The 26,478-nt window shown below is 50.7% G+C and overlaps 1 protein-coding gene across 1 annotated transcript in view; it reads right to left on the bottom strand.

Annotated features, from left to right (window-relative positions):
* Positions 1 to 6,767: 6,767 nt before the first annotated feature.
* The window catches only part of PODXL (podocalyxin like), a 51,014-nt gene continuing 31,303 nt past the window's right edge, over positions 6,768 to 26,478 (bottom strand). Inside the window, exons 3-9 of the mRNA XM_045855635.1 lie at positions 17,148 to 17,696; positions 15,451 to 15,767; positions 15,029 to 15,100; positions 12,680 to 12,827; positions 12,347 to 12,408; positions 11,922 to 12,089; positions 6,768 to 10,915 (exon numbers count right to left, since the gene is read on the bottom strand). Coding sequence (XP_045711591.1) covers positions 10,718 to 10,915; positions 11,922 to 12,089; positions 12,347 to 12,408; positions 12,680 to 12,827; positions 15,029 to 15,100; positions 15,451 to 15,767; positions 17,148 to 17,696 — 1,514 coding nt within the window. The 3' untranslated portion in view covers positions 6,768 to 10,717. The remainder of the gene's footprint in view (positions 10,916 to 11,921; positions 12,090 to 12,346; positions 12,409 to 12,679; positions 12,828 to 15,028; positions 15,101 to 15,450; positions 15,768 to 17,147; positions 17,697 to 26,478) is intronic.

Genomic DNA, 26,478 nt, shown 5'->3' with positions numbered 1-26,478 from the left:
CATGTTTATTTCTCTAACTTTATTGTAAGAACGTAGTATATTACACACATACAAAAGGGTGTGTTAGTTAATCAGCTGCATGTTTTTAGTGAGGCTCTGCTCAGTAGTAGGCTGTTAGTAATTAAGTTTTGGGGGAATCAAAAGTTACCCATGGATTTTTGACTGCGTGGGAGTTCAGGGCCCCTACCCTCCACATTGTTCAAGGGTCAGTTATACATATATATGGATTTTTTTTAAAGGGATTTCTTCCTTGTCACAACTTCAAAATCTATGGACAGTTGAGTCTACAGCCTCAGAAGAGCACAGGAAAGCCACGGTGAAGACCTCCTTGTCTCAGTCTTCATCCTGGTAACACACATTGTTCCATCTTTCAAAATGGCGTATGTTAGGATTTTTGTTTGCATCAACTCTTTTACTTGTTTTATAAATTAGAAGTACTCAGTGGCCAGAAATTAAGATCCCTTCAGATACAGATCCTCACAAACAAAGTTGGACTGGAAATTAGGTCGAGAAGGAAGATAGGACTCCATCCATGGCCAGCAGACTTGCTCTTTCCAGGTCTGCTTATTAATGCTGCGGAGAGCGCCTTCTCTTCGTTACAGCATAACACTTACTGATGTTTGTGATTATAAAAATGTTTATTGTAGAAATCTAGGAAATAACTAATTATAAAGAGGGAAAACCACTATATATTAAGTGATGAGACATACTTGTTTTATTTTCCCTGACTTCTGTTAGCAGGCATGGTAAAGGCCAGAAAATAGTTATTTAAAAAAATCGACACCATCATTCTCATTGATTTTTACCGCATGTGTGGAGGGCTGGGATGCAAGCATTTGCGCCTACCCTTACTCATATTCCTTTAAGTGTTGCCTTTTTCTAGATAGTCTGGAAATAATTCTGTTGATATGTATCTTTCAAGCCTGAATAATGGGTGTAAGATATTACCCAGAAGCTGTTGGGATTTGCCTTGCTCAGGCCACTGGAAATTTCACCTCAAAGACTCATTTTAGTGCTTAAGCTCTCTATGCACCATCATGCACATGTGGAGCGTATTCATACCCAAGAGGAGCTTTCTGTTGAGCTGTACCTTTCAATATGACCATAATTAAACCCACGCCCAAAAAGGATGAGGTACTTTTGAAAGGCTACAGGAAAAGCCGAGAAAAGCAAAGCAAAAGGAAGACAAAGTAAACATAAATGTGAACAAGGAGTCCTTGAAACACAAATTCCCCTAATCACGCATAAGCAGATGTGTCTTCAGAAAAGGTTTCTGTGCTCACCGGAAGTTTGGGGTTTCATTTGTGACTCCTTAGTGTGAGAAGGAGAGAAGGGCAGCCTGTCGGGGTTCTGCTGTTTTGTTCACCCCCTTCTGTGACCATGCAGGGGCCTAGGGCCGTATCCTGAGGGGCCTACATCAGAAATGGAAATCCTGGGGGAACTCAGAACAGCAGACAGGAGCAATTTGGGGCATCAGATATCTTCTCATATCATTACTGTTGTAAACCATTGTTAAGCTATGTTGAGTGTCTTGCAGTCTTCCCTGTTCCCATCACAATCCTTTGTACTTTCGCTTACTTTTGCTCAATCTGTGTGGACATTGTGGGTTGGCTGGTTGGTTTGTTTAGTCCAAGTAATCTTCTGATCCCAGGTTTGATGAATGTGTTATCAACACTGCTTTGTGAATAGTGATCTGCTGAACAATTGCAATTGTAGAATTGTTGTATGTAATGTACATATGGAGAAAGAATGTATTTTGTTCATTTTCTTAATAAAAAGTTATATATGGACACTATTAGATGTCTCATGTTTGCTAAGACTACTTTTGAAATCAACTTTTAAAATGTGTGCTTTGCAGTTGTATTTTTTCTTCTAAAAGGGTTTTTAAATATATTTTATTGATTGTGCTATTACAGTTGTCCCATTACCCCTCTTCATTCCCCTCCACCCTGCACACCCCCTCCCACCCATATGCCCCCCTTTAGTTCATGTCCATGTGTCATAAGTTCTTTAGCTTCTACATTTACCATACTATTTCTGCCCTCCCCGTCTATTCTCTACCTACCATCTATGCTACTTACTCTCCGTACCTTTTCTCCCTCTCTCCTCCTGTTGCTAACCCTCCATGTGATCTCCATTTTTGTGGTTCTGTTCCTGTTCTAGTTGTTTGCTTAGTTTCTTTTTGTTTTAGGTGTGGTTGTTAATAATTGTGAGTTTGCTGTTATTTTACTGTACATGTTTTTTATCTTTTTCTTAGATAAGTCCCTTTAACATTTCATAAAATAAGGGCTTGGTGATGATGAACTCTTTTAACTTGACCTTATCTGAGAAGCACTTTATCTGCCCTTCCATTCTAAATGAAAGCTTTGCTGGATAGAGTAATCTGGGATGTAGGTCCTTGTCTTTCATCACTTGGAATACTTCTTTCCAGCCCCTTCTTGCCTGCAAGGTCTCTTTCGAGAAATCAGCTGACATTCTGATGGGAACTCTTTTATAGGTTACTGTCTCCTTATCTCTTGCTGCTTCTAGGATTCTCTCCTCCATTTTTACCTTGGCTAATGTAATTATAATGTGCCTTGGTGTGTTCCTCCTTGGGTCCAACTTCTTTGGGACTCTCTGAGCTTCCTGGACTTCCTGGAAGTCTATTTCCTTTGCCAGAATGGGGAAGTTCTCCTTTATTATTTGTTCAAATAAGTTTTCAATTTCTGGCTCTTGCTCTTCTCCTTCTAGTACCCCTATAATTCAGGTGTTGGAATGTTTAAAGATGTCCTGGAGGTTTCTAAGCCTCTCCTCATTTTTTGAATTCTTATTTCTTCATTCTTATCTGATTGTATGTTTTTTTCTTCCTTCTGGTCCACTCCATTGATATGAGACCCAGCTTTCATTCCATCACTATTGGTTCCCTGTGCATTTTTCTTCATTTCAATTATTGTAGCCTTTATTTTTTCATCTAATTTGCGACCAAAATCAACCAATTCTGTGAGCATCCTGATCACCAGTGCTTTGAACTGTGCATCTGATAGGTTGGCTATCTCTTGGTTGCTTAAAAGTGCTGATTGTGGGGCTTTCATTTGTTCTTCTGTTTGAGCCATCTTTTTCTTGTCGCACTTGTTACGTATAAGGGGTGGAACCTTAGATGTCCACCAGGGCGTGGTGACCCAGTTGCTGGGTTGTGATGCTGTATATGGGGGTGGGGTCCGAAAGGGAACAATGCCGCTTGCTCCCCTCTCCGTCAGACCTCAGTCCCTTCCGCCACTTCCCCAGAGGAAACTGGGCCCCTCTGGTGCCAATTCCCGTGTGGGTGGGCTTGTGCACCCCGTGGGTTTTTCCCAAAGACCTCTCCTGTGAGGCTAGGAGTCTCTCCCTGCACCTCAACCCCCACAGGTGTTTTCAATCAGTGCCCCAAGGCTCTATTTCCCAGAGCTGTGATCCTGGGTTGTGTGCAGTGCCTTGCTCCACAATCGCTGCCTCACTGGGTCTGCTGGTTGCCACCCCTCGACCGGGGTCTGCCAGCTGCTGCTTGTGCACCCAGGGTCCGCCCACTGTGGTCTTGTGTGCCCTGGCTGCCTTATGCACCCGGTCCCAATGCTCTCTGCTCTGCGACCCGCTCCCAGCTGCCCAACACCTCTCCTACCGGTCTGGATGAACCTGTCTATTTTAACTCCTTGGTTGTCTGACTTCCATACAGTTCAATTTTCTGTCAGTTCTGGTGGTTTTTCTATTTCTAAATTGTTGTTGTCCCTATTTGGTTGTGCGAGGAGGCACAGTGTGTCTACCTATGCCTCTATCTTGACCGGAATTCTAAAAGGTCTTATTCAGGCTTTGAAAGGTACAAAATGATACACCATATGGAAGGGCCATTGGCCATGTTCCTTTGAGAGTGCTAAAATCAGGAAGTTCTATGGACCTCACAGTTTCTGGGGAAGTTTTCATTCTTAAAGAACAGTGGTAAATTCATAAAATGGAGTTTTTAATCTGTGTTAATGACCAGCACTATTCGATGTTTTGTACATTTGGACATGTGTTTTTCAGTCTTTCTTTAAGGGAAACATAGTTGTACCAGTTAGGAACTGGAAGAAAAAAAACTGAACTGAAACAGAAAATTAATGGTAGAAAAGATAGACAAGAAAGAGAACCTAGAGCTGGAGGTATTGCAAAGTTTAGAAGAATTCTGTTTTCCTGTCCAGGCTGAACCTCGAAGAAAACTCAGAAGCACGTCAAGGAAATGTCACGTTAGGGCTGTGTGAGCCCTAGCTAGCTTCTCAGCACCAGGCTCTGCTCTCGGCCCCTCTCTCATCTGGTTCACATTGTCTTGGCTTGGCCGTCCTATACTCGGCAGCGAGTTACTTGTCAACTCACTATGTTTAAAATAAGAATTACATTTTCTTAGTTTACAAATCCAATAATCCATCCTGCTCTCTGGCCTCATTTCTTGAGTGTGGGTTGAGCATACTTCGTAAATAACAATTGTTTTCAAAACGGAAATGTGAAGTGACAAGGTAAGGAACTGGCCTTTCCTTGGTTAATCCTCCAAAACACGAACTCAAAAGGATTGAAATATCGGATACAGTCTCCTCTCCCTTATATGTTTGTCATCCGTCTGGAGGGTAGACAGCAATGGGCCAAGTGAGCTTTGTGTCGGCCTCAGCTGCGGTCCCAGCTGTTCCCACACCGACTGTGGAGACTGACGGGGACTGAAAGAGCTACCGCAGGGGCTTCTGGGTCCCTGAGGAGGTGACCCAGCACCTCATGGGGAAATGGCCAATGTGTGCCTGTATTCACAGCCGCAGAATTCAGAAATTTCCCGAAGGTTTTCTGTTAAGGAAGGCAGTGTTTCTTGCCATGAACCCTTCCCAGTTGGAAGGCATGAGTGTGAAAGGACTTAGCCCTGGCACGTGCTTCAACACCAGTTGGTTCCATTTCTTGTCCTTTGGCAGCACACGTCACACCACATTTCCTGGTGCTTTTTACGTGTCTTGGAGGCACAGGGAAGGTGGACGGGAGGAGGATGCTTGGCACTCTCCTAGCATTCTCACTATGGAGCCTCTCCAATGTCCACAGGGGACTTTCCTCCCTCCGCGCTTTCCCCTGCCTGGGAAAGGCAAAGGCCACCAGCTACATCTTCTAGAAACTTTCTTCTTCCAGGGAAGGAAGAGAAAAGCTGTGGTTAGAGGCGGCCTGTCCACTGCTGTGCTACTGAATTCTGAGGACTGGCAAACCGAGGAGGGGAGATTAGGACCCTTGGCGATGCCCATGTGGCATGTGATGTACAGCGGCCCTCTGAACTTGGGCCGTAGGAATGGGCAGCCCAGCGCACGAGTCAGCAGTCCGACATTTCCAGATCCACCAGTGACTATAGCATCAGGCACAGTCTTAACTTCTTGCCTCACTTTCACACCTCTGAATTGAATGTTGGCAGCAGATCCTGTTTGCCAGGATCCTGCTCACTTTTTAATCTATAAGATGCCAGGGTCCTTGAAAAATACTAGCTATGTCAGGATTCGTCACTAGTGTTAATTGTAATAGCCAGTCCTAATCTTTCCTCTTTCTCTTGGGGTCCAGAAGCAAGGACAGGGGGAGACTGGGAGTGACAAAGAGGCACAGCAAATTAAAAATGACAACTGCGAGTGGCTCTTGGTTGGCAGGACGGGGAGGAGGGTGAATGACCTATTCAGGAAGAGAATGGAGACTTAGGTCTAATTTGTAGCCAACAGTAAACTATGAGTCATTCTCTTCTTAGAACAGTGTGCCTGGAGCGCGGTCCAGGGGCCTGCCTGAGTTCCTGGTACTTGTATCCCTTTCTGTATCCTTGGCACACGCTGCAAGTTAACCTCAGAATACCCCTGGTCCAACTCTGGTCCAAGTCTGTTCCACCCTGAGGATGTGACCTGCCTTTCAGAGCTCCCGCATAGAAAGAAAATCATATTGTAACCGTCAGTGCTTGCAGTCTAGAAACCCACTGTGTTGTTGGAACTCAAGCATTAATGCGATGTTGAAGAAAGAACGGAAGGCGAACAGGATAGACGTAGATCCAAGGCCTCACACGACCCTTTAAATACCTGTGTAATCTTAAAGGGAATCTGTACTCGCTCTACCTAATTTCCCTATTGGTAGAGGGGCGGGAGTTCCTGAATAACGTGAGTGGAAATGTTCTGTGAACGAGAGGCCAGACACATGGAAAGCTGCTGCACGGCCGCTGTGGACGTGCACCGGGTCTGCCTGTCGGTTTCCCTCCGGAATCGGGCCCGAGTTCCTCCCTCCCAGTGGGGACACACAGGTAGGTCACACCACCCCAGGTGAAGAGAGCCGAGCCGTCTTTCTGAGGGACTCCTTTCCCGAGCCCCCTTGGTCTTCACTGTATGGAGATCAGGGACAGGCAGAGGCTTCTGTGACAGGTAAGCAGAGCCTACCGTGGGCAGGAAGAGGGTGAGGACAGGACCTCCAGATGTTTACTATTTGTATCTGTCTCCACGCCAGTGTCTTCATACCCAACTGGCATTCAGCAGCCCCTGGAGTTCTTTCGTGTTGGGTGACTCAGTTCTATCGGAGGCAGCAGAAAGAAGGAAGAGGTAAAGCAATGGTCAAACAGCGCTGTGAGGGGAAAGGTCCCTTCAGTGAGGAGGAGATCGAGAACCGCCTGCGGTGATCTCAGAACTGTCAGCCGCTCGGGGCCCCTCCCGTCACCTTTATTTCAGCGTCCTGGGGGCGAGCCTCCGCGAGTGAAGAACGCAAGCCAATCAGAGCACAATACTGGGGCTTGAACCAGCTTACACAAAAGCACTTTAATTGACAGAATACAATTTTCAAAAATATATATTTTTGTAAGAAAATGGCGATAATTAAGTATAGCCTTTACAAAGAAGTTTCTCAGTAAATTCCAGTGTACGTCAGACCCCTGTCCACCAAGACAGTGCTCGCCCAGCCTCCTGGGCAGACTTTTTAACATTCACTAAAAACAAAGACCTACACGCGTGATCCCCTGCTGTCACTCAGGGCTGGGTTTCCACCAGACCTCCGTGAGCCTGCCTTCCCCTACCTTGTTCCCTTTGATCCTTAGTCCGCTAGGAGCAGATTCATAGGTAACAGCTCATTCAAAACTGTCTCCTTGACGGAAAAGAACTGTTCATTCAGCCTCAGGCCTAACTAACTCAGAGAAGTGCAGAAGGCCCATCTTTGTCTTCCTGCCCTCCCCACGCTCGTGCCCCAGCGGGATGAGGTCTGAGCAGGGAATTCTGTCCTTTGTTCTATCGTGCTAATGATGCCTGTGGCCAACTAGCAGGTCTTAATGTACTCCATCTCAAAATAAAAATAACAATACAAAGAGCAGAGGCACACAGCACTAGTCTGCCAGCCCAGGTTTTCGTCCCGTTCCCGTCACTAACCTTGTGATTTGAACTGAGTCCCTGTATCTTTCTGGGCTTCTGTTAAAAACCACAACACAACAAAAAACTGGAGGAGGTCTCTAGGTCTCTGAGACTCCCTCCCAGTGACCGGGGCGTCGCTTTCCTACCCGTGCTCACCGCCTGCCACCCCGACTGGGACAGGCCAGGACTCTGCCGGGGAGGGCGTGAGGGTCGCATTTGAAAGAACACTGCCCGATGAGCTCGACAAATACTTTGTCATCAGCCTGTCTTGTATTTCATTTTTTTTCATTAAAGAAAAATCAAACAAAAACTTGTCGTTTCTAGGAAAATAGACATTTACATTCCTGTTCAGAGAAAAGAAAAAAGCCAGCTCTAGGTCTAACAAATATTTTTCCAAAATATATTCATTTAAAGCCGTGCTGGGTGGACGAACAACATGTGGCCATTTTATTTACATAACCATAAAAATAGGTATATATGGGTCAGCTTAAACTTGTCGTTCAAAGTTTCTCCAGCATATTGTCAAAAAAAAAAGGGTAAAGCTCAGGAGCGGTCTCGAGAAAGTTTCTGCCAGCTCTCCTTGTCACGAGGGGGATAGGGAGCCTGCGTCTAGACTGCACCCGTGTTCTGCCTGACGATGCCAGGACCCCCCTAAGCACTGCGGCTTCGCTCCCACACGCAGGACAGCGCACCTCCCCTTGGGCCTGTCCGATAGTCCCAGTCATGCTGGCCTTTTCTGCAGCTTATGGAAACCAGTGTGTCACTGAAGTCAAGAGTTCACAATCTCCCTGCAGTACAACTTGTCTTAAGTTGTGAGGAATTCTGGTTGTTCCTCCCCTCCCTCCTCAGCCCCCGAGTCTGCACTGCCAGCCAGCAGTCAGAGCCCAGTGCAGAGACGGGAAGAACGTGGCCCTTACGGATGCACGGCTGTCTTCGACAGTCGACAGTTCTGCAGTTGCCCTGAAAGGCTGGAGCAACACAGTTTGGATGCGCCAAACGAAGGAACCTCCGAACCAGCTCTCCACCCAGGGTAACTGTCACTCGCTAATCCCTGCCGGGCGCCATCTCTCTCCCCAACAGGCCTGCGGGGCGTGGCCGGGGTCAATTTTCAGAGACGTATTTGCTGTCTCTGTCCAAGGGCCTGGCTGGTGAAGCAGGACCCAGAATCAGCAAAGCAGTAGAATGCTTCTGGCCTCTCCCCAAGGGGTCGTGATGGAAACCTGAAACCCGCTGGGTGGAATGAACCAAATACTGGCCAAGAAGGAAGAAATCAGACCTTTTCCCAGCGTGACAAGATTCCCTCTCTTTCCCCGAAAACTACTGCCCTTCTCCACCCTGCCAGCCTCTACATACTGGAGACACAGGGCAAATGCTTTGGGATCCTTGTTAGCCTAGCATCTCTCTAGCTGTTGGGAAATTCACTGGGGCCAACTTGAACTCCAAGGCCAAAGGGCTAAAAGCAATGAAGAATCAGGCAGCTGGGGAAGGATATCCATCTTTCCCCTGAGCTCCTCCCCACCCCCACTTTCTTTTTTTTTAAGAACATATCCCAAAGCAGAGAGCCTATTTCATCAGAGCTGTCGCAGCCTGGGCCTGCCTCTAGGTTTTGGACTTCTGGCTTTTTGCCCAGAAATGGCCATTTTCATTCTCCTAAGCAGTTCTGCCCATCTTCCTCGTTTGGTTCCAGGAAATGTATGCCCAGGAACAAGAGACCTTGGGCAAAGTCCAAAATTCCACACAGGATTCTGCCTTCTCAGAAAACCAAATTAAACCTCACCATGTCCAGTCCTCAGGTGCCCGCCACACACATGGCCACTAGCTGCTGAGCCCCCTCCACGTGCTCCACTGAGAAACAGGCGCTATTTTCTTTCCCTGAGATGCCGCCAGAAACTGCAGGACTACAGAGAAGAGGACACGGTTCCATGGCAGAAGAGTAAGGTTGCTGAGGACAGACAGACGGCCAGTCCCCCGAGCGGCCCCGCGTGCACCTTAAAACGCACACTGAACATTCCAGGCCTTTCTCGCCCTGTGGCTACTGGAGACTTGCAGTCGGTGAGATGACCTAACTGAAAGTCTCCCTGTCATTTGAGCTTTGGCCTTTGGCAGTAGAGGGCTGGATTTAAAACACAAACAAACAAGCAAACAAACAACTACATCAAAATAACAAAACTCTCAGCAACTTGAAAAGTCCCCGAATTTCCCATGAGACAGTAAAGCCCGTCCTTCCTGGCTGTTTCTACCGATTGTCTCTTGGCACACCCCCGTCGGGGGTCCCAGGACAGCGTCCTGAAGCTGCTGGTTCACGCCAGCCCTCAGGGGGCGGGGCTCCCTAGCTCGGGTCCCACCCCCATTGGACAAGCAGGGCACAGACCAAATAGGAGCCGTTTGCCTTCAGTAGCTGCTGTGGGTTTCAGTCCCCGGTGGTGCCCTTGGGAGGCCAAGGGAACACTTGGGGGGGCCCTAATAGGAGCGCCTCGGGCGACGGGCCAGGACACATCCCAGGAGGAAGGGCTTCCCCTGCTGCTCACCTGTGGACAGAACCCTAAGCAGACCTCGTGCCCCTGGGGTCTTGTGTGGACGAAGTCCCAATCTCACTAAGCAAATGCCAAGAAACCAGAAGTCAGAACAAGGGGTTCAAGGTCAGGAATGACTTGTGTTAGCTCCAGGGCCCTGAGACAGAATGGGAGTAAAAATTGAGCGAAGGGAGGGCGAAGAGCAAAGGGGGCGGGAGCCCTGCCAGTGGAGGCTGGGGTAGGAGACTGAACCTGGGCCCTACACTTTCAAGTAATCGGATCCCACCGAGACAGGACCTGGCCCGGCTCCCCCTTCTATCCCATCCGCAGACTGGCAGCTTCCCCGCTGCCCACGGCAGCTCCGCAGGGAGAGCGCAAGTGACCAGAGCGGGGTGGCGAGGTGGGAATGAGCACTGGACGGAAGAAGGAACCTTTGTGTTCACTCTGACTCTGTCGCCATGTAGTTGTGTGATCTTGACCTCACTCTCCTCCGGCCCCAGTCATCTCATCTGTGGAAGGGAGGGATTCTACCAGATGATCTCTAAAGTCCCTTAGATGGCTCTTTCTTTCATTTCTCTTCCTCTCATCTTCAGCAGCTCTGAGCTCAGGCACTAGTGGGTTATGCTACAAGAGGAATCTAGACAGAGTGTGATTTGTTCAGCTTGAAAAGGGAAAAATTAAGGCCCTGTGGGGATTGGGAGGCAGGTCCCTCTGAGTCTGCTCAGCCCCCACCCCAGTCTTTTCCTCAGATGGGGAGGACTTTCCTCCCTGGTCCAGTCGGCACTTGAGGTGGTTCGGTCCAGATCTCGTGGCACTGTCGGCGGCCGCCAGCAGACCTGATTAGAGGTGGGTGTCTTCCTCCTCATCTAGGTCATCCTTCATCAGGTTGTCCAGGGGGACGATCCAGCTGTCCCCCAGCTCCCCGTTAAGGTTGACCACCTTTTTCTCCTGCATCTCTGAGGAGGTCTCCATCACTTCCAGCGTTGGGTTGTCATGGTACCCGTTCTCCACCGTCTGCAGCTCCTCTGTGAGTCGTTGCTGGAGTGGGGAGGAGGAGCCAAGGAAAAAAGGTCATTTGCGGGGACTATTAGTCTCCAGGTAGCACAGGCACCCCAGTTTGGCTCATACGAGCAGTCAGTGCTCCTGCCTACTGGCCTGCTTTGGGGCAGGCTGGAGATGAGGGCTTCCTAAAGTTCCCAGCTCCCCTCACCGTCACGCTGCTGGCAAAGCCATGGAGTCACAGCAAATGGACTTTGTTCTCAAGAGTGCTTCACGCTCTTCCCTCCATTCCCTCTCCATGAACCTTCCTCTCCAGGCCCCGGCCTCACCCCGCTGTACCGAACTGGAAGGGGCGGCAAGAACACGTTATCCGGACGGCGGCCCAGGACCTCTCCAAGCCCGAGCACGCCGGGTACAGCGGAGCACACAGACACCGCTGCTGCACACAGGGGCTGTCTGGGGACCGTGCTTTCTCTCTGTCTTTATGATACAAGCTGGGAGCACAGTCGAGTCACCTGGGAAGCTTTTGACCAACACACTGACCTGGAGACTGCACTCGGTTACAGTGCGGAGCTGCCGGGCATGGGAATGTTTTTAGAGCCCCCACAGTGCACAGCCAGGGTCGAGAACTGGGGTTGAGTCTGGGGGGAAGCGTAACGAGGAGAACTGTAGTCAGGTGGGTGAAGGAACTCCTCCTGGCTAGACAGGGGCGCTTGCGCCCACTGACGTCAGCGGCTCCTCGGAGCAGCTCGGCAAGGTGGGTCTTCTCCCCACAATGCAGATGAGGAACCTGATGCTCAGGGATTGCATGACTTGCTCAAGGTCACACAGGTGACAAGAGAGGCAGAGCTAGGGCCCAAACCAAGTCTTTCTGGCTCCCGAAGCCCACGCGCTCCCCTCCCGCCAGGCCGGTGTCTGTTTCTGTGACGACCGCTCGTGTCTGCCTGGGTCCATGGGTCCATGGCCCGTTCACTTTGCTCTAGTTTGGGTGACAGTCACCCGGTGGGTTGGTCTGCCTCCCTGGCCAGAAGAGCGAAACCCTCACCTGGTCCTTCCTGTGAGACAGGCGCTGGTGGCAGCAGCCATAGAGGGCCGCCACGAGGAGCAGGAAGGACGCCATGCAGACGATGGTGATGATGAGGGGCATGCTGAACCGGTCCTCAGTCTCCTCCGGCGGCCCCTGGTCCCCCAGCTGCATGTTACTGACGCCCACCTGGCCAGCAAAGAGAGAGGCAAGCAGGTTCCGGTCACCCTGTCTCTCAACTCCCGTGTATCATTCCGCCTGGGGATCGGTGGGGCTCAGGACACTGCCCTGCTGTCCCCGCCCATGTCCTCCGGTCTTCTAGATGCTTGCAGATTAGAGGTTCGTCTACCACGAGAGAGACACTGTGGAGCAAAGTGACTGGGGACTCCCGAGGGACAGGCTCCTGACCCATCTGTTCCAGCACACGGTGGGGGGGGCCACCTTACCTCCTTGAGGTCGTCCCATTTGTCCTTCAGCAGTTCGTACATGTCCTTGGGAAGGAGCTTTGCTGTGGGGGAGGGGGAGATGATGCTTCAGCGCTCCAGCTCAGAGTGATCTGGGACGGGACAGAGACTGGGCCCCAACAGGGGGACATGCTGTGTCTCTGCCCTCTGAGCGGTGTGTCTGGGCGGGCCTTGGGAGGGGAAATGGCTTGGCAATTCAATTGGTAGGAAACTGAGGGAGTGCCAGCAGTGACCCATCTCCACGGCTCCCGAACTGTCACCCCTTCCCCGTTCCCTCCCCACGAAGGGCTCAGCCCCTCTTTGTCCCCAACTCACTCTGGACGGTGATCTCCTTGATTGCCACTGCCTGGACGTCTGAAGACGGGACCAACCATATATGGCACTGATCGCGACTTGCATCGAAGTTGGCTTTTGCTGCTCGGCACAGCAGTGCGGCCAACTTGTCATCCGAAGGGCTCCCTGCCTGTTGTGGGAGATCGCAGGTGACTCCCCCGTGGCCTAGGCTGGTGGGGCTGCCCTTCGGGGCCCGGAGGACGATGTTCCCAGCACGAACCTCTTCCCCTCTCCAGCTTGCACTGGGGCCACTCCCAAGCCTGCCAGGAGTCATGACTCCTGTGCTGTTCTCCAGGGCCTGCCCCTGCCCCCCAGGCCCCATGCCAACCTCTGCCCCAGCCCCCTCTCCCTGTGTATCCTTTCTATGGCCGACAATACCTTTCACTGTAGCACCCTTTTCTCCCACAAAGCTTTTAAAGGGTCACGATCTAATGCCCTTTATTACCCCTCTCCCTAGAAGGGGCTACAGGAGGCAGTGCCCGCGGGGAAGACCAGTTCTCTGGGGACCTCTCTCCAGCCTTGAGGCCCAGCCCAGAGGCCTCAGGAGAGGACGCGCGGCTCTCTGATCAAGGTGACCTGTCCTGCAGTGCACACGTGTGCTGTCCCCTAGGCTCAGGCCCTCTGACACCAAAAGTGGGACAACAGGAAGGAAGGCCGGGCCACCACTGACTGGGGGGTTGTGGGGGCATCTTGGAGATGCACCAAGAGATGTCTTGGGAGGGAGCTTTCTATATTTCTAAGCAAAAAGAGCTGGGCTGACATGGCTTTGGGGGGAGGGGGAAGAAGCTGAGTGTGGGCAGCTTTTACCCAACCCCGCCCTGCTACCCAGCGGTATCCAGAGGGCTGACATTCCCCTGGCCCGAGTTTGGAATAAGGGACCGAGATGAAGAAAAGGACCCTTGGGGTCTGGCTTATTTCAGAACCCTCCCCACCTGCCCCCGCCATCTATTGGGGTTCTGCCTAGAATTTCCTTAGGCTTACTAATTCCCCAGCCTGGCCCCAGGTAGGGATCCAGGGCTTTCCGCCTTCCTTTCATAGGAGACAGAAAAAATGCTTCTCACACCCAAAGACACAACCTGCCAAGTTTTAGCCAAAAAGAGGGCCCGGGGGAAGGTGTCAGTGGCAGACCCTGCCTGGTCCAATGAGCTCAACCTCAGAGGGACACTGCTTGCTCCCTTTGAAAACTCTGGTCTATAGGTATGCTTTTGTAAAATTCACTTGGGAAATACCAGCAACATGGACACCCACAAGGAAACCACTGCAAAAAATACAGGCCATTAAAGTGCCGTAAAGCCAAGTTCTCCATCCTTAGAAACCAATGTTCTGTTTAGTTCTTACCGGTGTTAGTGAAAATAGGAACTGACCACGAGAGGGCAGCAGTGAGCCGTCCATCACCTGCACTCACAGAGCTTAGCCATTCACTGAGGAAAACCCTAAGTCTCAGAGACTGGCAGTGTGAAGGCACACACTGCTACACTCTTGTTTTTATGCAAAAAAATGTACTCACATGCACACTGAGACCTGCACCCCAACACACACACACACACACACACACACACACACACCACCCCAAGTAGAAGAACAACTGTTGGCAATGGCTCTCTGATGCTCAGGAGCTCGGCCTTCTCAGGTTAGGGGAGGGCTCCCTCCGTGCTATTCTTCCACTGAAGCCATGGGCCAGAAAACAAAACCAGACAATGAGAACAGAGAGATTTAAGCAGACCAAGCCTCTCATTTAATTAAAAAAAAAGTTATCCTTGCCTGAGGACATGCTTATTGATTTTAGAGAGGGGGGAAGGGGGAGACAAAGGGAAAGAAAGATTGATCAGTTACCTCTCGCATACACCCCAACTGAGGACCAAAACTGCAACCCAGGCTTGTGCCCTGACCAGGAATCGAACCCACAAACCCTTGGATCTATAGGACAACACTCCAACCAACTGAGCCACATGGGTTGGGGCAAGACTCTTTTTTTAATTGAGGCCTCTAAAGCCCAAAGAGATAGACTCAAAGTCACCCTGAGCTAGAGGCCAACAAGAACTAAGGGTGAGGTCTCTACACTCTCAGAGCAAGTGACCAAGTTCCCTAGAAAGCCCAGGAGACCTGGTGCTTCGGGCCCTACAGCAGCCGTGCGGGTGCGGCTTCAGTTAGAGAAGTCCCACTCTGGCTTTGTCCCTCTACAAGGTGGGCAGGCGCTACCTCCTACTGGGACGAAACAAGACCAGGGAAGCCAGCGCATCCCTCAGCCCCTTCTGCAAAGGAACCCTTCATTCCCTTCCACCCTTTTGGAGGTGGAAATCAGGGTGGGACTTAGGTTAGCGAGGTACTCACACACAGGTCGTTTTTCGTGACGTTCAGGATGAGCATCGTCTCGTTCAGCCTTTTGGGAGGCTCACACTTAATCTGCAAGAAGCCACTGGGATTAGGGTTCAGGCTCAGGCTGACGGGACCTCATCTTTGACTCCTCCCTCCCTCCCCCTGGGCGAATGAGATATAAAAGGAGTTCCTGGTGACCAGGGGCTGGGCTGGGCCAGGGTTTCAGAGCCAGGTGTGTTACTGGGCTATCGGGCTGTCTAAGCCAGAATCTGGGGTGGGGGGGGGGCCAGGGGTTAGGGTTAGAAATGGTTGGATGACTGGTCCTTCCCACCCTAGCCAGGGGCCCCAGGCTGAAGAGAAGAACAGAAACACTCTTCCCAGAGCCCCTTCCATCAGAGCCTGCGCTCACTCGCTGTCCCGTCCCCCACTAGAATTACCATCTTATCCTTAAGAGCTGAGGTAGAAAAAGGGATGTTGGAGTCTTGGGGGGCAGTTGGAGCCAAGTGAGTGCTGGAGCTCGTGGGTCTGACAGAAGGCGGGGTCACAGGTCCTGATGGAGAGACTGTGGGCGGCAGAGTCCCAGTGATGGAGGGAGAGGTCCCAGCGATGCAGGGAGAGACCCCAGCGATGGAGGGAGAGGCCCCAGGGACAGAGGGAATGGTCCCAGCGACGGCGTGAGTGGATGCAGTCACAGCTGGCGTCTTGGTGTAGTAGGTCTGTTGATTTTCGGCTGAGGTAACCGATGGGGCTATGGCTGGGAAAACAGGCAGTGAGAAAGGAGGAGTGGTACCTCTAGGAGAAAAAGGCCAGTCTTCCTGCACTTAGTTTCCTCAGTTGTTTGGTCTTATCCCCGACCTACACTGCAAACTGGAATAAGCGGCCCATGAGGAAGACAAGGCCGAAGAGGCCAATTCCTGTAACAAATTGCAGGATGGGCCAGACTGGATGAGCCTGTGTGGGAACAGAATTAAAGAAACAGCAGCAGTGACCGTGCCATCAGCAGCGATAGCTAGCATCAAGTGAGGTGCCGACTTCCTGGAGGGACTGTCGGAAGTGCTCGAAGGGTACTTTTTTTAAAAAGATTTTACTCACTTATTTTTAGACAGAGGGGAAAGGAGGGAAAGAGAGAGGGTGAGAAACATCAATGTGTGGTTGCTTCTCACGCGCCCCCTGCTGGGGACCTGGCCCACAGCCCAGGCATGTGCCCTGACTGGGAATCAAACTGGCAACTCAATCCACTGAGCCACACCTGCCAGGGCCCAAAGGTACTTTCTTAATTTAATCCTCATGACAATGCCAGGAGGAAGGTATCATAATTCTCCCTGCTTTATAAACAAGGAAACTGAAGTTCACGGTGGCATGACCATCTGCCTAATGTCACATGCTCACAAGTGGCAGAGATGGGATTGGAACCCTGGTCTCTCCAGCTTAGAGCTCTTGCTCTTGCAGCAGGACCCGACCGCCCTACTCTGGAGCGGCGGAGTCTGTGAACCTCAGTATGCACCCAGACTGCCTGGGGAGGTCAAGAAAACACAGGGTCTCAGGTTTGCTTGAGGAAATCCTGATTCAATAGACCCGACATGGCTCGTGACCCATCAGTGAGTTCTGAAAGTAATTTCCTGGGTTAGACCAGATCAGCCCTTTAAAGAGGGCGGGGGGCGGGGGGAGTGGAATGTAACAGAAAAGATCAGGGTGCGCCCCCTAGAGGAAGGGTAAGCCCTGTCAGTGAACATCTGTACCAGCCATGTGCACATTACATGTGTCTTATATGTATGTGTACTGCATCATGTATGGGTAAAACCCAAGTGTGTTTTTATGGCAGATAGCCGTCAATCTCATGGGAGAATTTCTAGTAACACCCCGCCGCTGAGACCTCCCAGTGTCCCGCCCACGAAGAGACCACGGGCTGGTTCACGTGCCCGCCCGGGCGGGGCGTGCCACTGGCCCCCCCTCAGGACGCACAGCCCTGTGGGCTTCTGCTCCACATGGAAACAGGAAGTGGGCGGAATACAGGTGGAGTGTATTCAACAGCCTTTAACCCTCGGCCGGAATCTCCATCTTCCAGCTGAACCACTATATAGTTTCTAAGCATTTTAAAGGTCCCTCTTGTTTGAAAATCAAAGGCATCACTCACTGGGTGTATTAGTCGTCCCCTGAGGTGTGGTGTGGCTCGTCATCATGTCTGGACTCCTTGACGGTGGGGGTCCTTTGGGTGAGCTCCCTGGGGCATTCAGAGCAGTGGGGCTCAAAGACACTTGTGGAGAGCCTGTTGGCACGGGCGAGGAAGGAGTGGCAGGAGGGGTGCCCGTGCTGTTAACCGCATGCAGAGTTGGAGGAGTTGTCTGACTTCTTCCCGTGGTGGCTGTGATTTCTGTAGCAACACATTTGTGGCTACCTGGGATTCCTGTTGGAGCTGTATCATTATTTCTCTCCTGGCTGGTTATGGTTGCTGGCTTTGTCGAGGGAACTGGGACAGTCTTCTGGGTTGGTTGAACAGCCTGGCCTGAACCTTGAACACCCTTCTGGTCGCCCACAGTGGTACTGGAGACGCCTGAGCCACTGGGTTCTGTGGAGTGTTTTGTGCTTGGCGGGGCTGTGGTTGCATTCCGCAGAGGGCCACTGGTCGGCGTAGTTGTTCCTGGATCCTTTGTCGTAGACATTTTCATGGAGGTAGGGTTTATATCTAAAGACAACACAGAATCAAGTTAGGCCGGTAGCTGGAAGTTCCTCCCTGCCCCTTCTCCAGCTCCTCCCCAGGATCCGGGGGCCTTGCTCCCAGCTCTGCCATTTGCCTTGCTGCGGGCCTGGGCTCTGGATGTGCCCAGATTTCCCTGGGGTTTCAAGAAGCCTCTAAGAGGCAGACTGACAGTGAAGCAGGGAAAGTCAAGGGAAACTGTGCTGAAGAGAAAGGTGAGGCCTATCATCCCACTGTGTGCAGCACCCACCGTGAAGTCCCTGCCCTCCCCGAGGGCCCCCTGCACCCTGCCACTGCGGAGCCAGGCTGCCGGGACCACCGGTGCCTCCTGCTCCCCAGCCCCCAGGCAGGTGACCCTGCAGAAGAAGGCCCGACAGACCCCTGCCTGTTGAACTGCCCTGTTCTAAGCACAGCCAGAGAGATGTGCCCGTTCTCCAGGCTTGTGATCCAGAAGGAGAAACTGACGACCAGGCTAACACAACACCAATTACTGCCAAGTTCACTGTGAGGCAGGCAAAAGAGGACAGGTCAGCGTGATGGCTCATCCTTGTCAGGGGTCAGGGTGTGAAGTTCCTCTACTTGTTTAACAAATTCTTTATTGAGGGCACCATCAGATGCCAGGTTCCCTGTCAGGCCCTGGGGCACAGCGATGACTGAAATGTACCATCCAGACTCTCAGGGAGCTTCCACTCTGATGAGTGAGACGGAGATGGAACAAGCAGACAGAGCAACGGAACCTCAGAGCGCAGGAAGGAGCTGGTTGGATGGAGAGCTCAGGAAAGGAGGCTCAGAGGTCCCTGCTAAGCTGGGAGTTGAAGGGTAACAAGCAGAAACCTCTGCTGGGAAATGGGAGGAAAAGTGTACCAGGCAGATGGAACAGAACCTGCAAAGGCCCCGAAGTACAGAGAAGAGCCAAGAGAAGACAAGTGTGAATGGCATTTAGTGCGCAGAGGGGAGGGGCAGGGGCATAGGGCCTTACAGGGAAAGTGACAGGAATTTACTGGCCAGACCACGTGTTTCTGAGAATACAGGAGGCTCTCTCAAAAATCACACCCTGCGTAAAATAGGATGTAAGATCACTCTCCTTAGAGACCAAATAGGGACTTTAGCTTTATTCTAAGTTTAAAAAAAAAAGAAAGCCATTGAAGGCTTTAAAGCACATAACCCTTTTTAAATGAATACATTTTTAAAAGATTTTATTTATTTATTTTTAGAGAGAGGGGAAGAGAAGGTGAAAAAGAAGAAAACAGCGATGTGAGAAACATCGATCAGTTGCTTCTCATACACACCCCCAACCAGGGACTGAACCCACAACCCACGCATGTGCCCTGACTTGGAATTGAACCGGCGACCTTTGGCTTTGTGGGACTATATATGCCCAACCAACTGAGCCACATGGGTGAGGGCTACAGCTAGGTTTTATCGGGGGATTTACAAAGAAACACTCTCTTGCTGCTTCAGAGAATATATATGGATTTGAAGGGCGGAAGCGTAGACTTGGGAAGACAAGAGGCTATGACAGGAACCCAGTGAAATGGGTAACAGTACTAACTTATTAACACAAGGGATGAAAAGAGAATGGATTCAAGACTACATTTTGGAGACAAAGCCGACTATCTGCTGATGGTCTAAGTGAAGAGGAGAATGCAAGGCAATACCTGGTGTTCTGTCTTGAGCAGAAGGGAGAGTTGAGCTATGCAGGGGTATAGCAGGTCTTTGCCATTCTTTGGAGCCAATTGGAAGCTATCATTTCCCTATAACCGGGGAATCCCCCACACAGTGAGGCCGAGGGCAGCAGGACTTGCCTCCTACCGCAGCTGCTGGCCAGGCCAGGTATCTGGCGGTCCAGCCTCCCTCGTGACTGGAGCTCAAGCGCGTGCTGAGCTGGCGCGAACAAGACGCTTCCCTGCCGGGCAGTGCGTGAAGAGGCGGCGGAGCAGTGGGAGCTCGGACGCAGCAGCAGCAGCAGCAGCAACAGTGAGGCGATGCTCAAGCACAAGCAGCCGTGGAGGCGGTGCTGGGCGCCGGTCCAAAGCCGGAGCCGCAGCACCGCGTGTCTGGCGCTGGTGAGCAGTGCTGGCCTCTTCGGACCAGTTCTGTAGCCCGACGTAGGTGACATTCCTGGTAGCCCTCTCCAGTCATTCCAGCTCCTCTGCGAGCTGGGCAACAGCCCGATGCCTGTGTACGCATGCCCACCTGAACACACTTTGCTGCTGAGAAACAGAAGTTTGTATCTGGAGTGTTGCAGGCAACAGGACTTCAAAGGTTAGTTATTGGGCCCACTTGGGACGGAAGGCAGTTGAAATTTTGCAAGTGTTTAGGGACATGACTCTAAGGGAAGCAGTCACAGTGCCACCTGTCGTCTAGACCGAAGTGTCCGCGAAGTGGCTTGGGCAGCGCTGCGTGCGGCCGCACAGTAGAGTGAAGGACACAGGCGCCTGGGTGAGTGTTAACGATCACTGTGGTGCTATGGTTTGACCGTGGTTTTGCCCCCATGGTTCATAAAATAATGGTGCTTCTGCCCTGGCCGGTGTGGCTCAGTTGGTTGGGTATCCTCCTGCAAACCAAAAGGTCGCTGGTTCAATCCCCGGTCAGGGCACAGGCCTGGGTTGCGGGTTCCATCCCCAGTTGGGGTGTGTGCCTGAGGCAACCGATCTATATTTCTCTCTCACACCGCCGTTTCTCACCCTGTCTTTCTCCCTCCCTCCTGTCTCTAAAATCAAAAATAAGATAAAATATTTTAAAAGTAATAATAATGGTGCTTCTTATATCTGATCATGTCACCGTATCTTTTTTGCCAAAGATACGGGACTACTGAAGGGAGTATGGGCATACTTGAGGCACTAAAGGGTGTGGAAAGGAATGGTCACTTCTCCCTGTGCAGAGTGGTTAAAACGGGCTTCTCAGCCCCACAACTATTGACATTTGGGGCTAGATACTTCTTTGCCACAGGAGGTTATCCTATACATTACGGGATATTTAACAACATCCCTGGTCTCTGTTTGCCAGACACCAGTAATGGGTACACCCCTCCCCAGTTGAGAGACCAAAAAATGCCCCCAGGTATTGCCAAAAGTCCCCTTGGGGGAGACAAAAGTCACTACAGTGAAAACCACTGGCTTACAGAAAGAGATGAATTCTAATTCCTAAATCCTCCTATCAAAGCACCGACTGAAAACCAGAGATTTTCTGAGGCTACCTACAGTCAAGGAAGCTCTGCTTGCTGGCAGTGGAAAAGCCGAGGAGATCAAGAGTCAGACTTAAACATTTGATCCTATGAGTTGCCAAGTTACAGTGTTTGTTTCACTCATAACCTCCCCAGTTCTCTGATGTGAAAATACACAGGACCTTGAGAATCGGAATGGCGATGTGTGAGCGAATGCAGAAGCATCGGAGTACCTCTGCGTCTCAGTCTGCACCGGAGCTCACTTGCCAGGAGACTCAGTCACAGCTACCCTGTCTGATGACGCAGTTACCACCTTGCGTGAGAACTCTTAGTAATTCACTGGAGCTCACTGGCAGAGAAAGCCTTTCCTCCCCCTCATCTCCACACGCCTCATTTTCCCCAAACCTATAAAAGCAGTCAGACTCCAGTGTGCCACAGAAAGAGAGAGACAGAATCTGACCCAGGAGAAGGCTTACACCAAAAATTATCTGCATAGCGCTGGCCAGGTGGCTCAGCGGGTTGGAGCATCGTCCCGCACACCAGAAGGTGGTGGGTTCCATTCCCAGTCAGGGTGCGTGAGGGAAGCAACGGATCGATGTTTCTCTCTCACATCAGTCTCTCTCTCTCTCAAATCAATAAACATGCCTTCAGGTGAGGATTTTAAAAATTTGCATAAACTCTGGCAAATATAATATAATGCCCTGGCTGGCGTAGCTCAGTGGATTGAGCGCGGGCTGCGAACCAAAGCATCGCAGGTTCGATTCCCAGTCAGGGCACATGCCTGGGTTGCAGGCCACGGCCCCCAGCAACCACACATTGATGTGTTTCTCTCTCTCTCTCTTTCTCCCTCCCTTTCCTCTCTAAAAATAAATAAATAAAATCTTTTTAAAAAATCTTAAACTGTATAAAAAATATAATATGAGGGTGCTAGAACAGAAGGGGTAATCATAGTCTTCTATCAGGCTGAGCTTATCCATACAGGGATGCGTACCACAGACTTTGGACTCAGTATGCTGATGCAAGCAGCTGCAAACAGCTCTAAACAGTTTCCGTAGCTGGCTGACTGCAATCGGGCTCCATGGCAGTCCACATTACATCAAGTTAACTTACCAGAGGTACCCTGGGGTAAAGAATAGGAAGAATCTCAGGTCTTAGCGAGATAAGAGTGTTAGAGTGGATTATCACGTGTGACCTGTTCACTCGCATTTTAACTTTGGTCCCTAAAAGAGCTCACATGCCTCCCCCCACCAAGGCTTGGAGAAGCACTGTGTTTCGTGCATCCTAAGATGCACACTTTTCATGTCTCTGCAATGAGGATGTATTATAAATTATTGTACATCATCACACTTTGCCAGTGGTTTTCTTCCCACCTACGCGGTTCAGGAAACTACAGTGTACCTTCTCATTGATGGTGTTACGGATGTGATTCTAAGAGGTTGTTGTGGGTGGTCACAGGTATGCTAGGAGATGGTGCTGATTTCGGGGGCGTGGACACCAGTTTCCTTGGGTACTAGAGGCAAGAGCAGAATTTCATTTCCAGGACAGAAGGAGGGTGTGATACCCGTAGGCAGCAGGGCCCATGGGCAGCGTGGTGATCAGAAGAGTCTAATGAAGGGAATGTGGGTAGTGCCCAATAATCACGTATTCTTTAAAAACAATTTTTACTGATTTTTAGAGAGAGAGGAAAGGAGAGAGAGAAAGAGAAGCATCAGTTTATTGCTCCACTTATTTATGCGTTCCTTGGTTGATTCTTGTATGTGCCCTGACTGGGGATCGAACCTGCAACCTTGTCGTATGGAGACGATGCTCTAACCGACTGAGCTACCTGGCCAGGGCTAATCATGTGTTCTTTAGGGCCAAAACGGATGGGCAGCCCACTAATGTCTGGCCTCTAGGCCTAGTAAACTGAGACCTGTGCTAAATCATCACAATAGATAACACAGCCAGCCATGCATCCAATTCCCACAGCCGAATCTTTTCGTAGACTCAGGGTACCCTGAGTGAAGTATTAGCTTCCCAACACTGCTATGATACAGACCACACACCGGGGGCTTGGAACGACGTAAGCGTACTGTCTCGTGGTCCTGGAGGCCAGAAACCCCAAACCGGCAGGGACGCACCTCCTCTGAAGGCACTAGGGAAGAATCTTTGCTTCTTCTTCCCAGTAAGTCATCTTTGGTGTTCCTTGGCTTGCAGTTGCCTCACCCCAACCTTTGACTCCAAATCACGCGGCCTTCTTCCCCACCTGCCTGTGTCTCTGCTCCTACAAGGAGCAGTCATTGGATTTAAGGCTCACCCCAATCCAGTGTGACCCCAGGTACTGGGAACTAGGACTCACACGTATATTTTTGGGGAGCACACCACTGAACCTTCTAATCTGCTTCCCCACCCCCACTTATTCCACCACAAAAACCAGGGTCCTTGGTTGCAGACCGTAGAAATCAACCCTGCTTTAAACAGAAAGTTAGCCAATGAAAGCATGTGAGGTGGCTCAAGAACCAGGCTTGTGCCAGAAACAGCACCCACAACTGCTCCCCTGCTCTCGGCCGGCGAGGACGTCACCTCCACCAGCACCGAGCTCGGGGGTGGCTTCGGTTTGCACCCCTGACGCCACGCATGCCAGACACTGGACTTCATTTCCGAGGGAGCGAGTCTTCAGGGCCACCGTCAGCAAGAGGTTTTTCCATTTGCTGTTGTAACTGGACAAAAGAGACTAGGAGGCACCAAGCACCCCCTGGCTCCCACCCACGCCCCCGCCGCTCCACCATGGTGCCCATGTAGGCTGCATGGGGAGGCGAGTACATCCTGTAAGGTCCATGCTCTGATGTTGCCTTAGAGTGAATTCCCGGGTGAGGCTGTATGCTCTGTGCAGCGTCGTGATGGTGGGTAAGGCATCCTGTAAGGCTGTGCACCGTGCGGTGGACGGAACACGGCAGATGGGAAAACGCATTCCGAACCAGATAGGTCTGTTTTAGCCGCCTCCCTACACCACGGCTGCTGCTTGTTCATGAGCCCGCGGGGCAATCGTTGGGTGGATGCAGAAAGAAACTGACCGAAAGGCCCAGTGGGTCATCCTGTCCACCTGGGTATCAGGGGTGAGAAAATGCTCACGCTCCACACCTATCCCAAGGGGGCCGTGCAGGTGCCCTTCCACGCACTTCCTCGCACCGGTCCTCCGTTCCTGTCCTTCCAAGTCCCTAACCATCTACCTGAAATTCATACGTTGTTGCCTATGCAGTTGGTCATATCTTCACCTCGGTGTAGCTTACCTTCAATTAAAAAAAAAGACCATGGAATGTCCTATTCCAAGTCCTGCCCATTGGGGGACCTTCGTACACCTGCCTTCAGGGCCTCCCCTAAACTGGGCTAAGATCCACGGCTGCCCACTCCGGCCAGGTCACACACATCAGTGAAACTTTTCCCTCCTCGGGCAGCTGATCACAGGGAGCTACCTTTCTTCGAGACCTCGAGGTACAGGTTGGGGGGAAGGTGACAGGGTGGCAGCAATAGGCACGCTGAGGGCGTGGCCACTTTGTAACTTACACATATCTTCTTTTAGGACCTGCTCAGGTCTGGTCCCTAACATCCCCTTCATTTTGATCATGGAAAGCTGCGACATAAACCCAAAGGGAAAAGGGAGGAATAAAGTAATAAAGACAGTAGCTCTGGCCAATAGCTCAATGGGTTAGAGCATCATCCCGATATGCCAAGGTTGGAGGTTCGATCCTCAGTGAGGGCATATGCAAGAATCAACCAATGAATGCATCAATAAGTAGAACAACAAATCAATGTTTCTTTCTCCCTCTCCCTCTCTAAAATCAATCAATAAAAATTATTTTTAAAAGAAATAAGATAAAAGCAGAAATCAATGAAATAGAAAACAATAGCAAATATAAAGAAGGTCAAAATTTGTTTTTTTTAAAAAGACTAATAAAATAGCCCTGGCTGGTGTGACTCAGTGGATTGAGCACGGGCCTGCAAACCAAAGGGTCACTAGTTCAATTCCCAGTCAGGACACATGCCTGGGTTGCCAGCTAGGTCCCCACTGGAGGGCGCGTGAGACACAACCACACATTGATGTTTCTCTCCCTCTCTTTCTCCTTCCCCTCCCCTCTCTCTAAAAATAAATACATAAAATACTTTTTAAAAAGAGACTAATAAAATAGAAAAGCTTTTGGTGAGGTTGATGAAAGGAAAAAAATAACCCAGAAGGCACAAATACAAAATATGAGCTCTAACAATAACAGCTATTTATAGTATAGGCCATTATGAGCAAATGTTGATAAATGCGAAGCAGGTGAGGTGGACAAATTCCTAAGAAAATGCAACCTAACGGAGTGGCTGAAGAAGAACTAGAAATAATCATCTGTCCTATTTTCACAAAGAAATCAAATTGGTAGTTAATAATTCTCTCACAAAGAAACTCCAAGCCTCAATGCAAGGGTCAAATGATTCTAACCTTACATGCAATTTCTGTAGCATAAAAAGAATTTGTCAGTCTACACAACATGAAAAGCACAAACCAAGGCAAAAAAAAATGTGGCTTCACTAGAATTAAAGACCTGTGTCCATCAAAGGACTTCGAGTCCCAGCTAGTGACAACAGAGAGCTGAAAACCTAACCTTACGGCAAGAAAAAAGCCGGAGAAACTGAAAATTAGTGACTCTTCTTGTACCCCTTGGAAAGCTGAGGTCACGGGCAGGTGACCACCCCAAAGGCTGGAGACAGGCGGCTGCGGGGAGGAAGCTGGGCCTGAGCACCTGCTACCCGGGGAGCGAGGGTGGGTAAGAAGGCTAAACATTTTTAATGCACTGGTAAAGGCTGCCTGCGGCCTGGGCTGAACGTGGGAAGCTGTGGGAGCTGCAGACATTGGAAGGCTCCAAGTCTTAGGTTTTCCCTCCAGGAACTGGAAAGAACTTTGAGGAAGTTCCCCTGTGGGGCTGGCTGGGATGAGTAAACAATAGGCACTGCTGGGAGTCCCTACGCCCCCTGTCACCTGTGGGGGGAGAACAAAAGCCCTGCTTTGCAGTGGAAGTCAACACAATTTGCAGCCTGAAGGCACCGGTGGGGGACCCACCAGAGTTGGGGAAGGACAGCAACAGCCACCAATGAAACGCTGCCCAGATTCATGTTCCCTGTTTCTGCTAGGAAATCAAAGAATTCAACTGCAGGAGACAGGCCAAAAATTATAGCCCGAAGGCCGTGGTGCAAACCCGTTGCAGCTGGGAAAGGAAACAGGAAAACGAGCGCTGTTTACCCCTGGAGAGGGCAGGAATACGTACGTGCTCAGCCCGGCCTCACTTCTAGAAAGAGGCAAGAACACTAGTGAAGCCACACCCTCGAGTCCCACGTTCCAGTGCCCATGCTCGGCCCACGTTAATCGGAGAGTGCCCTTCTTCCCTGCCATCAACGCCAATGCTGGCAAGTGTGCAGGACACCTAAGGGGAATGCAGCTGGAGGGAGCTCTGAGGGCTCTCTGGGGAGCAGCAGGGAAGACCTGCAGCCAAGCAGGGAAACAATCAGGTATTATATATCACAGCCTCTGGGGCTATGCTTTTTTTTTTTTTTTTTTAGTTTTCCAGATATTTACTGAAGCAGAAATAA

The sequence above is a fragment of the Phyllostomus hastatus genome, unplaced genomic scaffold, assembly GCF_019186645.2.
Source record: "Phyllostomus hastatus isolate PE091 unplaced genomic scaffold, TTU_PhHast_1.1 phas_scaffold_114, whole genome shotgun sequence".
Lineage (NCBI taxonomy): Eukaryota > Metazoa > Chordata > Mammalia > Chiroptera > Phyllostomidae > Phyllostomus > Phyllostomus hastatus.
The sequence above is the reverse complement of the archived record's forward strand: the minus strand, read 5'-3'. Positions and strand labels throughout refer to the sequence as shown.